The sequence below is a fragment of the Schistocerca americana genome, chromosome 2, assembly GCF_021461395.2.
Source record: "Schistocerca americana isolate TAMUIC-IGC-003095 chromosome 2, iqSchAmer2.1, whole genome shotgun sequence".
Lineage (NCBI taxonomy): Eukaryota > Metazoa > Arthropoda > Insecta > Orthoptera > Acrididae > Schistocerca > Schistocerca americana.
Genome location: NC_060120.1, coordinates 572,654,116 through 572,671,678, shown reverse-complemented (window position 1 = coordinate 572,671,678; position 17,563 = coordinate 572,654,116). Strand labels below are relative to the sequence as shown.

At 44.0% G+C, this 17,563-nt stretch overlaps 1 protein-coding gene and 1 non-coding gene across 2 annotated transcripts in view; both read right to left on the bottom strand.

The window, feature by feature from the left end:
* Positions 1 to 17,563, bottom strand: part of LOC124591556 (serine-protein kinase ATM-like) — a 456,741-nt gene that overhangs the window by 319,391 nt on the left and 119,787 nt on the right. Inside the window, exons 11-12 of the mRNA XM_047131742.1 lie at positions 10,762 to 10,896; positions 6,141 to 6,245 (exon numbers count right to left, since the gene is read on the bottom strand). Of these exons, the coding sequence (XP_046987698.1) occupies positions 6,141 to 6,245; positions 10,762 to 10,896 (240 nt within the window). The remainder of the gene's footprint in view (positions 1 to 6,140; positions 6,246 to 10,761; positions 10,897 to 17,563) is intronic.
* Trnaa-cgc lies at positions 767 to 839 on the bottom strand. The gene has a single exon. It is a non-coding gene; the product is annotated as a tRNA-Ala (tRNA).

The window sequence follows — 17,563 nt, the reverse complement described above, 5'->3', positions numbered from 1 at the left end:
TGGGGTATAGACCCAACCAACGACTCCTGACATAAGATCTGCAGGATAGCAGCATGCTCTTGTTCCTGTTGCAGTTTCATTTGCCCCTAGTTTTGTTTCCGCAATGAAAGCTATTGCTGGAAAGTTCAAGAAACTTCAGATCCATAGTATTGGCAGTGAGTGTGACTGTGTCAGTGAATGTGCAATACAATACGTCCTCATAGTCACTTTTCGACCACTCCAGATACGAGAGTGCACTCCTTAAACAGAGCAAGAATCATCATTAATTGCACATTAGACATGAACCAAAAGTGAAAACCAGACAGCCCAAAAACAAACCAACATCACTGTAAGCTAGTAATATGACAGAAGTCCAAACACTTCATAAAGCATGCAACGAATGCAGAAGCTGTCTGCAGACTGGCTTATATTCGCATTAACACCACTGCTCGCATGAAATATGTGCCCTGCCTCTTAAGGCCAAGAATTAAACCTGTCACATCCATCCATTCTTCCAATCTCTTAATCATGTGATGAAGTCCACTGCTGCTGAGCTGAGATTGAGCACCGAGGAAATGCTCATGAAAACAGAATATTGGGCTCAAATTCTTACTGTGGTGGTGGTGGTTAGTGTTTAACGTCCCGTCGACAACGAGGTCATTAGAGACGGAGCGCAAGCTCGGGTTAGGGAAGGATTGGGAAGGAAATCGGCCGTGCCCTTTCAAAGGAACCATCCCGGCATTTGCCTGAAACGATTTAGGGAGATCACGGAAAACCTAAATCAGGATGGCCGGAGACGGGATTGAACCGTCGTCCTCCCGAATGCGAGTCCAGTGTGCTAACCACTGCACCACCTCGCTCGGTAAATTCTTATTGTGGGTGGAAAGATGTTGACAGCAATGGCAAATAGTTCGAAAGTGATTTGATGAACCCTTTGTGCCTAGCACTTATGTGTGTATTCAGAGCAGTCATGTACATGTAGATGAACGGAAGCAGGGGGAAAGTGGGAGAGTGATGGAATGGGGTTGGAGACAGAGGGAGGGAGAGGGGGGGGGGGGAAGAGAGGGGGAGAGAGAGAGAGAGAGAGAGAGAGAGAGAGAGAGAGAGAGAGAGAGAGAGAGAGAGAGAGAGAGAGAGAGATGTATGAGCATGTGTGATTTCATGTACAAATGTTTGTAACATTCTACATCTTTACTCTTAATGTCTACAAATTTATTTCTCAACATAGTCACCCTGGCAATGAACGCATTCCTCCCAGCAAGAGACCAGTTTGTCGATAACATCACTGTAGAATGTTATTGATGGACGCACAACTTCACCTCTGCTTGCACCACTTCAACACTATCAAAGTGAAGTCCTCAAAGATGTTCTTCAGGTTCTGGAAGCAGATGAAAAGTAGAGACTGTATGGAGGATGATCAATAACAGCGAACCCAAGTGTTGGATTGCTGCAGATGTCGCAGCTCGTGTGTGGTCCAGTATTGGCATGCTGAAGGACAGGGTGTTCCATGTGTGGATGAGCTCACTGAATCTGTGCTTCCAGTATTCTTAGGATTTCTCAGTACCTTACAAAGCTTATGGCGGTGCATTAGGCATTAATTCCACAAGCACAACACCTTGAACGTTCTAGAAGACCATGAGCAAGACTTTGCATGCTGATGTCATGGTCTTAAACTTGTTTAATGTCAGTGTTCCTTTGTGGTGGAACTCCAATGATGCTCTCTTGTTTACAGGGTCAAAATAATGACTCAGCTTCTATCAGCTGTCACTATTACAGCTTCAAAAACATTTTATCTTGTATAAAATGGGTAATTCCATGCAATGCCCAACTATATTTTACTTTCATTCATGTCATTACAAAAATACCATCTCCAGACACTATGTTATAAACTGAACAACTGTTTGTAATACACTGAAGTGCCAAGGAAACTGGTACAGGCATGCATATTCAAATACAGAGGCAGAATACAGCGTTGCAGTTGGCAATGCCTATATCAGACAACAAGTGTCTGGTGCAGTTGATAGATTGGTTACTGCTGCTACAAAGGCACGTTATTAAGATTTAAACGAGTCTGAACATCGTGCTATAGTCGGCGCACGGGCGATGGGACACAGCATCTTCGAGGGAGCGACGAAGTGGGGACTTCCCTGTACAATCATTTCAAGAGTGTACATCAAATCTCCGACATTGCTGGGGCCGGAGAAAGATCCTGCAAGAATAGGACAAACGATGACTGAAGAGAATCATTCAATGTGACAGAAGTGCAAACCTTATGCAAACTGCTGCAGATTTCAATGCTGGGCCATCAGGAAGTGCAAGCGTGCAAACAATTCAATGACACATCATCGATATGGGGTTTCGGACCTGTAGGACCACTCGTATACCCTTGACGGATGCACAACACAAAGCTTTACACCTTGCCTGGGCCTGTCAACACCAACATTGGACTGCTGATGACTGGAAACATGTTGCCTGGTCAGAAGAGTCTCGTTTCAAATTGTATCGACCAGATGGACATGTACGGGTATGGAGAGAACCTCATGAATCCATGGATCCTGCATGTCAACAGGGGACTGTTCAAGCTGGTGGAGGCTCTATAATTGTGTTGGGCGTGTGCCATTGAAGTGATATGGAACCCCTGATACGTCTAGATACGACTCTGACAGGTAACATGTATGTAAGCATCCTGTGATCACCTGCATCCATTCATGTCCATTGTGCATTCCGACAGACTTGGGAAATTCCAGATGGACAATGCAACACCTCACACATCCAGAATTGCTACAGAGTGGCTCCAGGAAAACTCTTCTGAGTTTAAACACTTCCACTGGCCACCAAACTCCCCAGACATGAACACTATTGAGCAAATCTGGTATGCCTTGCAACATGCTGTTCAAAAGAGATCTCCACTCCCTTGAACTCTTAGGGATTTATGGACAGGTTTGCAGGATTTATGGTGTCAATTCCATCCAGGACTACATCAGACATTAGTTGAGTCCATGCCATGTCATGTTGCAGCACTTCTGCATGCTCACGGGGGCCCTTCACGATATTAGGCAGGTGTACCAGTTTCTTTGGCTCTTCAGTGTATTTTGTACCACATGAACTCCTATAATGGGTAAAGGACAAACTGCCATACTGGTATCCATTGCATTAGCACGACAGTGGGATGTCAAGTGAAACAAATAACTTTATGAAATGTAGAATCTACTCTTGGATTCAATTTCTTGATGTAGTTGAATGGAGTGTCAATTGAAATTAATGTCAATAGTGCGAAATTGTTTGGACACAAAACAAAATATAGAAAAACAGAAAAACCATATGTCCTACATTCAGGAAATGTCATTCAAATGCTTGTGATGTGGAAATGAAGTAGGCTTAACATTCGGACTGACAGTCTTTATCACCATTAAAAGTATGTTAAATAAAACCGTGACTTCAGGATAAGTAATTTTTCTACAGTATTTTAAAATACAAAACTCAAAACTACATGTCAGGTTTTCATAAATTATCCACATGATAGCCAATATGTCAAAAGCATTCACAAACACAGATCACGGCACTGCAGGTGCTGCTTCTTACCTCCTTCTTTTTTACGATGATGCACTTTTTCCTTCTTCGTATTAGGTTGTTGCATAAGTTCATAGTGTTTTTGTTTTGCATTTTGGTGTTACAGTTGCTATGGGTCATTTATCGATTGTAATTTTTTATTCGCGGTTCAGTTTACATATTGTCATTTCGACATTTGGAGACAGTGATTGCAGCTATGGACACTAGAAAATGGAGTGCCAAGTAAAGAATTCTGAACATTCCAGACATATTCTTCTGTTTGAGTTCAACTGAGGGGTGACATCAGTGCAGGCAGCAGGTCACATCTGTACCACTTATTGGGATAATGCCAATGGACACAGCAAGAAAATGGTTTTCTCATTTTTGAGGAGGATCATCTTAACTTTAGTGACTCTCCACATTCAGGAAGGCTTCTGGGGTTTTATAAAGATCGTTTAAATGCATTAATCCACACTGATCCATATAAGTGTACTTGAGAACTGGCCAATGTGATGAACTGTGATCATTCCTTTATTGTGTGGCATTTACATGCAATGAAGAAGGTTCCAAAATTGGGTGTGTGGGTACTGTATGCTCAAAGCCAAAAATCACAAAAATCTGTGGATGTCCTTATTTGCATCCTTACCATTCCTATCCTGTATTGTAACTGTTGATGAGAAATGGTGTCTTTATGCTGATATAAGGAATAGAACAGATGGCTGAGCCAAAACAAAGCAGCAACTACCCACACAAACAGCTGCGCTTATCCAAAAAAGATAATGTTATGCACCTCGTAAAACAGCGATGGCGTGGTGTACTATGAATTGCTTCCCAGACATGTAACCTTTGCTACTGACATTTATTGACAACTGAGACGTGTTGCAGATGCAGTCCAAGAACAATGACCTGGAACAGTGTGTGAAGTGATGCTACTCCATGATAACGCACTGTTCCAGTGCACTGTGAACATGGCTCAATGGGTTCTTCGTCTCAAAACCACATGATTTCTATAGTCACTGAATCAAAAAGGTACCCCAGCTTTGCCAGACTGTTGTAATAGTGAAGGAGAATACATTGTTGATGAATAAAGCCTCTGTTATGTGTATCTGTTGTGTTTATTAAACTTATGTAAGAATGTTACGAACTTATATACCAATCTAATATCATTATTGGAGATGAAGTGGGGCGCCTTTATATCATACAGACTCTAGGAAGAGTCCACACATTATGATGTATAGTAAACTGAAGTGAGAAAATTCGATCAAACGAAACCACATATGAAAATAATGGTGACTGTGTTTCAAGACTAAGCTGCTAAGCTTTTTGTAGATTTTATTGACCTAAACATCCATCAAGTTGTTTATTTACTGCAAAAAAACAACACACAATTTCAAATGAAATGGTTTCTGTTTACAGTAACAACACATTTACGAGACCTCCTGCACACTAAAGTCATCCCACTGACAATGTCATATGTTTTCCAAAGGGACAATCTACATGTACATTCATACCCTGCAAATCACTGTGAAATGTATGGCAAATGGTGTTTCCCATTGTACTGTTATTAAGGCTGCTTCTCATTCCAGTCAGGTATGGAATGTGGGAAGACACATTGCTTAAACACCTCTGTGCCTGCTGTTATTCATCTAATATTGTCCCCAATGTCTCTATGACAGCAATACGTAGGGGATTGTAGTATACTTCTAGATTCAGAACTTAAAGTTGATTTCTGAAACTTTGTACATAGGCCTTCCAGATCACTGTTTTCAGCACCTCCGTGGCACGTTCAAGCAAACCTATGACCACTGCTGCTCTTTTTTCTGTAAGTTCGCTATCCCCTATTAGTTCTATTTGGTACAGCTCCCACACAACTGAGCAGTATTCTAGGAAGGATCGCATGAACGTTCTGTAAGCGATCTTCATTCCAGACTGAGTGCCTTTCGCAAGTATTTTCCAATGAAATGAAATCTGCCACCTGCTTTACTTGTGACTAAACCTACGTGCTGACTCCATTTCATATACCTACAAGCTGTTACACCCAGGTATTTGCATGGAACTTGGCAAATTCCATTGCAGCTCTTTGATACTGCAGTTATAGGATACCATATGTTTTCGTTTTCGCCTTGAGCAATTTTGGAAAACCACAGAAAGGAAACATCTCAATGGTCAGACAGAGAATTGACCTGCTGTCATTCTCAATGCCAGAGCACTGTGATAACCATGGTGCTAGCTTGCTCGGAGAGAGAGAGAGGGGCAGACAGACAGAGAGAAGTGAGGAGGGGGGCAGGGGGGAAGGAGGGGGGGTTATTATTGTTGCTGTTGTTGCAACGCTTTAACTATTACTTAGGTATTGTGGATCTATGTAATGTAACGTATTCCACGATCATCTATAAGTGATACAAGGGTCCTGAAGAACAAAAAATAGATTCATACAAATTTTCTTCCTGTTATATAGAAAATTCTCTCTACACATTAACGTCACAAACACTGTAAGTACATTTCTAGTGCGTGAAATACAGGAACTTGTTATATTCATACTGACAACTCTGTTGTTTTGCATTTCAATTTTAGTACATCATTTACATTTCACTCATGTATTACCAATTACATACCTCAGCACAACATCAAGGATGTTTTTCCACAGCTTAACAACAACCCCACTGTCCACAAAATCTTCTCTCAGGTTCTTGTCAACTTTAAGAAGTGAACTACAGCACCTGAAAACAAATCAAATTCTGTAGTACAACAGAGTTACAGTGAAATATCTTATGCATTCTGCTTTGTACAACTAAATATTCTAAGAAGCTATTCAGGCTTGGTGTCAGTGAGATGGTTAGACAATACTTCAGTATCCCTCGGTGGCCAGAGACAGTGGTGTGTGTGTGTGTGTGTGTGTGTGTGTGTGTGTGTGTGTGTGAGATGTATTTATGTGAATGTGTTGCGTGTTGTCTGCTTCAGAATGAGGCCTTTTGTTGCACCTGTCTGCGACTCAACATCCACTACATGATGAGTAGCAATCTATCCTTTTAAAATACTGTCATTATTCTATCCCATATTTTCCACTGTTATAAGCTGAATAATTTATAGATAGGGAGAGGCAAATTTCATGAAAACAATAATGCAAAATTGGCAGCTTTTAATGAAATATCATGAAATTATCAGTTTTTATTAAATATCACAAAGTCAGCAATTTTTACAAAATATCGAGAAATTTGTCATTATTTCATATAAATGTTTGTTGACTTTCATAACTGCTAGTTACTGAATGCTCAAACTGCAATTTCTGATCTTGTTTCCTCGAGGCTATGGTTCACGTATAATCTTAAAAACAATGAGCACTTCTGTATAACTACAGTATTATGTGATGTCAAAACTGATGCTGAAATTTAAAAAATAACACTGAAAAAGGAGAAAAAAACACTGAAAATAGCAAAAAACAACATATTTGCGGAAAAAACACTGAATTTGGCACACAAAACCACTGAATTTAGCAAACAAAACTAACAAACATGGTTAAAAAGGTACGACCGCATTTGGCAAAAAAAGGCAACACGGAATCTGGCCAAACATGACAATGAATCTAGTAAAAGGAGCAGTAAATTTGGCAAAAAAACAGCCAAAAATGGTAACAAATTTGCAAAAAATAACTGGCAAATGTAACACAAATTTTGCAAAAATAACCACCAATTTGGCAAAAATAACCAGCAAAAAAACCTGATTTGTTGAAAAATAACTCTGGATTTGGCAAAACTCTCCAAATTTGGTAAAAAAAAGAACTCAGAGTTTGGCAAAACGCTAACTCCAGAGTTTGGCAAAACGCTAACGCCAAATTTAGCAGAAAACTAACTCCAAACTTAATAGAAAACTAACTCTGAATCTAGCAAAAAATAAACCCAGAAAGAGAAAAATATGGAGCCGAAAACAGTGAAATTGGAAAAAAAAATAGCACAAAAACTGGAAATTGGCAAATATCAAATTGGAAAAAACGCCAAAACTGCCAAAAAAATTAATCTGATGAAAATGTAGACCAAATTTGGCAAAAAAATTACACTGAATTTCAGAAAAACAGTAACACTACATTTGGAACAAAAAGGTAACACCGAATCTGGCTCAGGAAAACATCAGATCTGGCAAAAAATAGCCTAGAATTTGGCAAAACATAAAATCAAATTTGGCCAAAAAACACAAAAATTGACCATAAAATAAAACAATTTTTTCCTGTCCTTATTTACAACATCTCAATCACAATTCATCCAATGCACCAGTTAAACTGCAAGTGCAAAGTACACCAAGGTTAAGGAACCACATGCTGGTAACAATACAGTGTGAGATCAATTTATGGCTGAGGCACTGTCATTTTCAAATACAAAATATAGAAATAAATTATTGTTGTTGTTGTTGTTGTTGTTATTGTTATTCCTAACAGAGACACTAGGCATATCCCATATTTAAGCAAACAATAAGCTGCTGGGAATTGTAATGTTTAAAGTGAAATGGAACAGTGTTAGAAATAAGCGAGATCCAGAATATTGGAACTCGCTCACTTGCACCACTACCCATCAGACTTTTCGCTTCTATGATGTTATGTTGGAGGGAAGTAACTTTAAGTATCACTGAGTAAAGGTTTCTGAGGAGCGAGATAAAGCATGACACTCTCAATCAGAGTTACGTCACACCTCACGTTCAGAAGGAGTTTCCAAGGAGCAAGTTAAAATTTGTAAAGATAGAACTGCTGCACTTAATTCTGTCACTGACATAAACTTCCAGAGATAGTCTGTCACTGACAGGTAGCCGTGCCTTTGATGGGATAGGTGATGTTTGTGACCAGACTGGAGTAGATGGTGGTGGGAGGATGTATAGGACAGGTCTTGCAGCTATGTCAATTACAGGGATATGAGCCATGAGGTAAGGGTTTGGGAGCAGGGGTTGTGTAGGGATCGACGAGTATATTGTGTAGGTTCGGTGGACGCCAGGATACCACTTTGGGAGGTGTGGGAATGATAGTGTGGAGGACCTGTGAAACCAGTCATGTGTTCTACAAGCTATGCGGCAAAAACTCTGTTGCATTCTATGTGGGCATGACAACCAACACTCCTCAGCAGCACTTCACTGTCCCCCACCCTAACCTCTCATCCCTCCCCCTCACCGCTCCAGCCTCCTCCTTACCCCCACCCACATCGCAACTCCCATCATACACTGGTGCTGTTGCTGACAATGTGGCTTCAGTTGCCAGAGACTGCAGTCAAGCGTGTGAGTTGCGTTTACGAGAGGGAGAGAGAGAGAGAGAGAGAGAGAGAGAGATCTATTTTTGACAAAGGCTTTGCTGGTCAAAAGCTTATTTGTGACAGTCTTTTTGTTGTACCTATGTGCGACTCAGCATCTCTGCTATATGGTGAGTGGCAACTTTCCTTTTCATAATGTTCCATTCCACCCTGGATTTTCCATTGTTTGTTATTTTAACATCATGAATTGAGTGTAATTATTTTTACAAAAAAGGGAAACTTACTTTATAGGATACCCTTTGTAAATGTAGATACATAAACTTTTTGTCCATGTTATTTGACCAATGTCTGTCTGTAAAAACTGTTATGGATTTTTTTATGTTGGGGATAAATCTGGCTATCTCTTAGAGATTCTTGGCTATTTGTTCAATGAGTGTGTATATAATCCGCTATCTTCCAGATATTAGAATAGAAAAGCAAAATCTCCTACAACTACCTGCCACTTTACTGTAACATGCTGCTCCTTTCTCCTCAGTTTTATTTGTGATACTTGATATTCTTTTAGTATTTCATTCTAAAGTCGTAATTCAATACACTAAGCAGACTCAGAAGGATCTAGGTTGCAATATTTACTTGGAGATGAAGCACCTAGTGCAGGATCGAGTAGCATGGAGGGCTGCATCAAACCAGTCTCTGCACTGAAGACCACAACAATAATTCAAATAACACAGATGTAGAGGACTGAAGGTTAAGTCATCACTTTTGTCTTCCATTTGTATTTGTTTTAAAGATCTTAGATATTTCACCATGAATTTTACTTTTAGAACTGTTTCTGCAAGCGTTTCATGGATTAGGTTCTCCATTTTATTCTAAAAGAAACTAGAGACTTGTAGAACAGATGCATATTGAATGTTGCACCGGTGTCCTTGAACAGAGAACAAGTAAAACCTAGTTTTTGTTAACCTGCCTTCTTCAGAAAGCAGATAATACCAACTGACAATGCCACCATGACACATATTTGCAATGATGCATATTTTGCGATGTGAACCGATGGAATAAAATTACAAATGAATATAGATAATACAGTTTGTATGTTGCTTGCATCTTCCAATCTCAAGTCTAAGTTCAGTAACTGAAACACACTATCTGCATCATGCACAAATTTCATCTACTTTTTGAGGCATTGAAAGAAGAACGTTGTACTGTGTCAAGGTATTTTTATCTTAAATTTAGAGAATCTTGAAAAAAAAAGCTCCAACCAGAACACCAGAATTACCAATAAATTGGGTACCACTTTCCCCATCATTACTAGATGGGGTACTTGGCTGGAATCTGCAGTGTTCATCTTTAATAATTTTAAGCCTTTACACAGACTATTAGATGCTTTGCCAGATGATTCTTCTGCTGTAAGAAATGCTTTACAGAACTATCAGGAAAACAATAACAGCAAAATGAACTTTATGTCACACACAGCTGACAACGGCCATGAAAAACTGGATGAGGAATGTTTCAAGAAAGAAGAATAGTGAACCATTTTGACAGACATGAAAGATGTGCTTGAAAGTGTTGGAAAACAGAAGCTGAAGTAAAGCTTAGTCAATAACCCTGATGTACAGGAAGAATCCTGATTACCATTCAAAAACAAGATTAGTATCTGTTTGCTGTCTGTTGACGTGGAATGGTCCTCCTCTGTTTATAAGTATTGCTGAATGATTGCAAAAGTCTCCCTAAAACAAACAAAAAAATAAATATACAAAAACATTAAAATCTTAAATGCTATTTGTTTCACCAGGTTTCTGAATGAGTGACAGACATAGGTCAGTCTGTTCAGCAATGCGTTTCATTACATTTTCCAATGCCTGAGTGAATTCCTTCAGTAGGTTTACAATTTAATATACAGTTCATGACAAATATCATGTTTGGAATTGGTAACTCTTTTGACCAAAATTTTGCTCCTGTTTTGTCACATATTTGCACCTAAATATCCTAGGTCTAGTAATGAAACACTCACCTGCAAAGGTGTGCCATTAGTAGCGTGTCTCTGCAAGAATTTAACTGATCAGTCACAACAGTTAGCAGAGAAACATAATCTTCACTCATTACTGTTTCACAATAATGAGATATGTACTCACTCAAAAAGGTCAACCTGGAGGGGAGAAATTAAAACTTCATTAAAAATTTCATGTAAAATTTCCAAATAAAAAAATGATCAAATATGTAATGGTGAGCATAAAGAAACCATCCAAACAAATCAACATTAAAATGTGTGTCTACAATTCTCCTCTGATTATGAACTTCCAAGACACACACAATTCTATCCACAACTAAACAAAAGAACAGCAATTTGCAATAATATGTAGATGATATGAATCCATCAACAAAGCAGAAAACAGTGTGATTAAATACACTTATGCATTTACACTTCTCATGAATCAACCAGACCATTAGAAGATTTGTTTGAAAAATTATAAAACTGGAAACAACATAAAATACTGACAATAATGCAAAAACATTAATAATAAAAAATTAATGTGGCACCATTTATGTTAAATTAGAACATGTTAAGGGTTCCAGATGTATGGGCCCACGTGTAACTGACTGTATAATTTATAGAATATATGCACTGATGAACCAAAACATTATGACGACTGCCCACCGTGAGTTTGAATACCACTTGGTGACGTTGTGGCCACATGTTGAAGTAAGAAAAGTATATAGGAGCGAAGATTGATGGGGCCACAAATACGGAAATCCACTCACACAAGCAACTTTGACAAATTGTAGACTGTTATGGGCCGGTGCCCGAGAGTAAGCATCTCAGAAATGGTGAAACAGGTCAGTAGTTCATGTGCTATTGTTGTGAGCATATATACAATGGCTGAATGAGGTAAAACCCCAAGTAGGTGATGAGGTGTTGGACATCCACACATCACAGAATGAGTAGGTAGGAGGCTTGCCGCTCTGTAAAGCAGAACAGGCAATGATCTGTGGCAGATCTGACATGTGTCAATTCTAGTGCAGTGTTTCAGAGCACACCGTTTAGCACATGTTGTTGAACAAAGGGATCGGCAACAGGAAACTCCTATGTCTTCCCATGTTGACTCAACATCATCTATTACACTTGCAGTAGGCAAGGGTTCATCAAGTTTAGATGCAGGATATATGGAAATGTTTCACTTGGTCAGATGAATAATGTTCCCTAACACAGTCATGTCTGGATACTCATCACCCACGAGAATCTCTGCTTGAGAAGTGCACCATGCCACATATGCAGACCAATGGGGACATTATTACGCAATGGGAGACATTCACCTCAGTTTCCTTGGCATCTGTGGCAGTAATTGAAGGCACCATGACAAATGTGGACTAGGTGAACATTACTGTTAATCACCTGTGTCTCTTCATGCTTGGTATCTTCCCTAATGGCAATGGGATCTTCTGTCAGGATACCTATCTCTGTCAAAAGGCCTGAATCGTGCTACAGTGGTTTGAGAAGCACTATAGTTGTAGTAACACTGTTCACGTTTACGTCGCACTGCACTTAGTGTAGACCGGGACTGTGTCCTAGGCATACCCGATCTTGACTGACTGGGCACAGCCCGTGCTGCCGGAGTTGTTGTTATTGTTGTTGTCATGCCGGCAGAGGTCGCGTCCGAATTCTCGCGTGCCCTCTGGTGGACGGGACTCTACTTGCAGCAACTACCGTCCGTGACGCGCCGTGCCAATGTGCACCTCCCGCGATCTTTCTGGTGGCTACTACACTCCTCCTCCTTCGGGGGGTGAAGCCACTGTGATCCACTGCATCGGAAGGTGGAGCGACGGGCAGGAGCGATGACCTCCACATCCATTGGATGGCCGGAGTCGAGGGGATCTGCCAACCCTCGAGCTGGAACCTTCGAATACGGCTGGAAGTGACCCACACGAAGAGGCCCCCGTCGTCCCACAACCGGAGCCCGGGACAGAACGGGCAACAAGCTGTTGAACTCCGGATCCTGTTCCACCCCGGGAGGGGCAAGACCCAGTGGCGGGGACGAAGGGGAAGGGACGACCACAGGTGAACCAACCTCCTGAGAAACCGGGCCTGCTAGGGGGGCCAGCTCTCACTGGGGCATCTCGAACGATGGCGATGCCGGTGCCGGAGCTACTGGAGGCTGCCAAGGCTGAGAACCATCGCAGTGCGGCAGAGGCACAGCGGGGAGAGGAGGCAACGTCCCCTGCGAAACCAACACAGGTGCCGGCAATGGGGAAGCCGGTGTCCGAGAGGGCGGAGGGTGGGTGCCCGAACGTGGACGTAGCTGATTTTGGTGACGACGTACCACCCGGTCCCCCGCCTGCAAGGTATAGAGCCGGCGGCCATTTCGGCACAGGACCACCGCTGGTAGCCAACGTGGATTGCGACCAAACCCACGAGCCCAGACCGACAAACCCAGTGGAAAACCAGGTACTCCGTTTTGTGAAGACTGGCGAGGACCAGGCCGAAGGAGGTGCAGCAGAGTCCTAGGTTGACGCCCATGGAGGAGCTCTGCGGGGCTGCGGTCTCCCACTGGTGTGGTCCGGTATGCCGTCAAGAAAAACGTCAATGCTTCCTCCGCAGGAAATTCGTGCATATACTTTTTCATCTGCGTCTTAAATGTGCGCACCATGCGCTCGGCTTCCCCATTCGATTGTGGATGGAAGGGGGGAGAGCAAACGTGCCGAATACCGAAGCGCCTACAAAAATCCTGGAAGGTCTGTGAAATAAACTGCGGTCCATTGTCCGAGACCAGGGTGATTGGCAGACCTTCCACAGAAAAGATTTTTGCTAGTGCCTGGATTGCAACTTCGGAAGTGGTTGAGGAGCAGCGAACCACATATGGGAATCGGGAATAAGCATCAATGACAATGAGCCAAAAACCGTTGAGAAACGGGCCCGCAAAATCGATGTGAACAAGTTCACATGCTTGGGTTGCTGGTGGCCATGAAGAGAATGCCGCCCTGGGAGATGCTTGTTGGCTCGCACACTGGGAACAGGCGGCCACCAAGTGCTCAATTTCTCTGTCAATACCGGGCCAGTACACATGTCTGCGAGCCAAGGTTTTAGTACGGGAAACACCCCAGTGCCCCGCATGTAATAACGTGAGGACCTCCCGTAGTAAACTTGCAGGAACAACCACGCGAGGAGCTGTATCATCAGTAGCCAGAAGGAGAACGCCTTCCAAGACCGAGAGGCGGTCCCGTAGAAGAAAATAATTACGAAGAGGGTCCAAGGCCCGGCCCGGAGGGCGGGATGACCACCCCTGCTGAATGAGGCGAACTACTTGCCGGAGAACCGGGTCAGCTGCTGTTTCCCTGGCGACTCGAGAACTAGTGATCGGGAAGCCATCAACCGCTTGGCGGGACGCCACATCCAAATGAAAACACATAATCTCCTCTCGATCGAACGTAGGATCCGGGCCCACCGGAAGACGGGAAAGAGCGTCGGCGTTGGCATGCTGTCCTGTAGGGCGAAAATGAATGTCATAATGGTACTTAGAGAGGAACAAGGCCCAGCGCTGTAGTCTGTGGGCCGCCCTATCCGGAATCTGAGAGGCGGGGCCAAATAACGATATTAACGGCTTATGGTCAGTGATTAACTGAAACTTCGTGCCATACAAGAAAGGGTGAAACTTGGTAACAGCGTAGACAATGGCCAAAGCCTCTTTTTCCACCTGGGAGTAATGGGCCTGCGCGGGACTAAGCGTTTTAGACGCAAACGCCAGTGGTTGCTCGGAACCATCTGCGTTGCGATGGGCCAGGACCGCCCCCACCCCATACTGCGAAGCGTCTGTAGCCAGGACCAATGGCTTACGGGGATCAAAAGTAGCCAAACAAGGGGCAGACGTGAGGAGGCCCTTCAACGAGGTGAACGCTCGCTCGCATGCAGGCGACCAATCAAAAGGAACACCCTTGCGCAGACGGCAGTACAGGGGGTGGGCTATAGCGGAAGCCCTGGGAATGAACCGGTGGTAATAGGCTATCTTGCCTAAAAAAGCTTGTAACTCTTTCAGCGAAGCGGGCCGAGGAAGGTTGACGATACCTTGGACCAAACTTCCTAGTGGCTGGATACCGTGCCGAGAGATGGTGTAGCCCACATACTCAATGGATGATTGAAAGAAGGTTGACTTATGCAGATTGCAACTCAAGCCCACAGACCTGAATTTGAGAAAGAGAGTGCGAAGGTTGTGCAAGTGTTCTTTCGTGCTGCGGCCTGTGACAATTATGTCATCCAGGTAATTAATACAATGAGGAATTGTCAACGTGACATGCTCGAGATAACGCTGGAATATCGCCGGGTCACTGGATATTCCAAAGGCTAACCGCTGGTATTGGTAAAGGCCAAACGGGGTGTTGACAACCGCCAACCGTTTGGAGTCCTCATCAAGTGGTATCTGATGATAAGCCTCCGACAGATCGATTTTCGAAAAATATTGGCCTCCCGCCACGGAGGAGAACAATTCATCAGCACGAGGCAAAGGATAGGTGTCGACCACCAATTGGGAATTAATGGTGGCCTTGAAATCGCCACAAAGACGTAATTTTCCCGAGGGCTTCCTTACAATAACGAGGGGCGAAGCCCACTCACTGGAAGAAATGGGAAGAACGACCCCTAGGGCTGTCAGCCGGTCTAGCTCTTCCTTTACCTGAGGGCGGAGAGCCAAGGGGATCTGCCTCGCGCGTAGAAAACGCGGGCGAGCCGACGCCTTCAACGTTAAGTGAGCTTCAAAATCTGAAACACGCCCTAGGCCCTCCTCAAAAATATGTGGAAAGTCGGAGATCAAAGATTCCAATGATTGATAGGGAACGTCTTCGGAGACCAACTGTATGGTGTCAGCGATAGAAAAACCGAAAGCTTGAAAGGCATCCAGGCCAAAAAGGTTAGCTGAGCTCACATCACTGACAACAATAAAAGTAATAGGCCGAGTGACTGATTTGTAAGTCTTGTCGGCAGTGAATTGACCCAGTAGGGGAATCAACTGTTTACCATAACCGCGTAGACGCCGGTAAACTGGCGCCAACGGGGGGCGATCCAAGGTCGGAATAAGTTTGTGCATTCAACAACGAAACTGCCGCGCCCGTATCGACTTGCAGTTGTAACCGGCGCGACCGAACCGACACCTCGATAAAGAGTTTGCGTGCCAATGCGTCGGGAGCCTGGCCCGATGAAACTTCCTGAATGTCAACGTCTATGTCCTCTGTACCTGCTTCCTTCGATTCTTTTGAGGCTGAGCAGCAAACTTTACCAATGTGACCATTTCTATTACATTTGCGACAAACGGCCCAACGCTGGGGGCACTCTGACTGATCATGATGTATATAGCACGACGCACAGGACGGCAACAGGGGCCGGCGGCCGGAATTCTGTTTACGCGCCGTGCGGGAGCGGCCGTAACGGCCGGATTGAACCGCTCGCACGTCGTCCACCCCCGACACAGTGGACGCGGCCGCGCCGCCCCGATCCTCCGCGACGTCGCACCACGCTTCCAGCTGTTGAACTGCTGCGTGAGAGACTTCATACGATTGAGCAATGGACAGGACTTCCTCGAGGGAAGGGTTTTCTAACTGCAGGGCCCATTGCCGGACCTCCCTATCAGGGGCCGAACGAACAATGACGTCGCGTACCATAACGTGGGCGTACGACTCTCGCGACTGCTCCGTGACAAAATGACACTTGCGACTAAGACTGTGCAGGGTAGCGGCCCACGCCCGGTAAGACTGATGGGGCTGTTTCTTGCATTGATAGAACTCGACCCTAGCCGCCACAACATGCGTGCGGCGGCGATAATATGAAGACAGCAATGAACACAATGCGTCAAAAGACAAGGACGAGGGTTCCTGCAACGGCGCTAGCTGCCGCAAAACTTGATACAGCGAGGGAGATATCCAAGACAAGAAGAGAGCACGACATACCTCCGCATCGGAAACATGAAACGCCTGGAAATGCTGCCGAAGGCGATGTTCCTATGCGTCCCAATCCTCCGCCGTCTCGTCATACGGGGGAAAGGGAGGAGGGAAAGGCGCCGGAGCAGACGGTGTGGAGAGCAACGCCAGAAGCACTTGTTTCATGGTGGCCATGAGTTCCGTCTGCTGCGCAACCAAAACTCGCACCAAATCTTCCATGCCGTGGAGAAGCTGCAAAACCGGAACAACGACCCAACACGCGAAAGAACGACCCTACTCGTCGCCAATTGTGTAGTAACACTGTTCACGTTTACGTCGCACTGCACTTAGCGTAGACCAGGACTGTGTCCTAGGCATACCCAATCTTGACTGACTGGGCACAGCCCGTGCTGCCGGAGTTGTTGTTGTTGTTGTTGTTGTTGTCATGCCGGCAGAGGTCGCGTCCGAATTCTCGCGTGCCCTCTGGTGGACGGGACTCTACTTGCGGCAACTACCGTCCGTGACGCGCCGTGCCAATGTGCGCCTCCCGCGATCTTTCTGGTGGCTACTACAATAGTGAACTCATGCTGATATCTTGGCCACCAAATGCGATTGACCTGAACCCGGTGGGACACATTTGGGACACTATTGGCCATAAACCATCATTCAACAATATATGGGAACTGCGTGATCTGCATGTAGACACCTCATGCCACATACCTCTGAAAACCTACCAAGAACTTGCCAAATCCATGCCTCACAGAATCATTGCTATATTGCGTTCCAACTGTGGACCAACATGCTATTAAACAGTGAGTCCTGTTTTCATTCACCAGTGTACGTACATAAGAACAAAAACATCGAGTAACGAATATGTAATTAACTTGTCCCCCATTGAACCATGGACCTTGCCATGA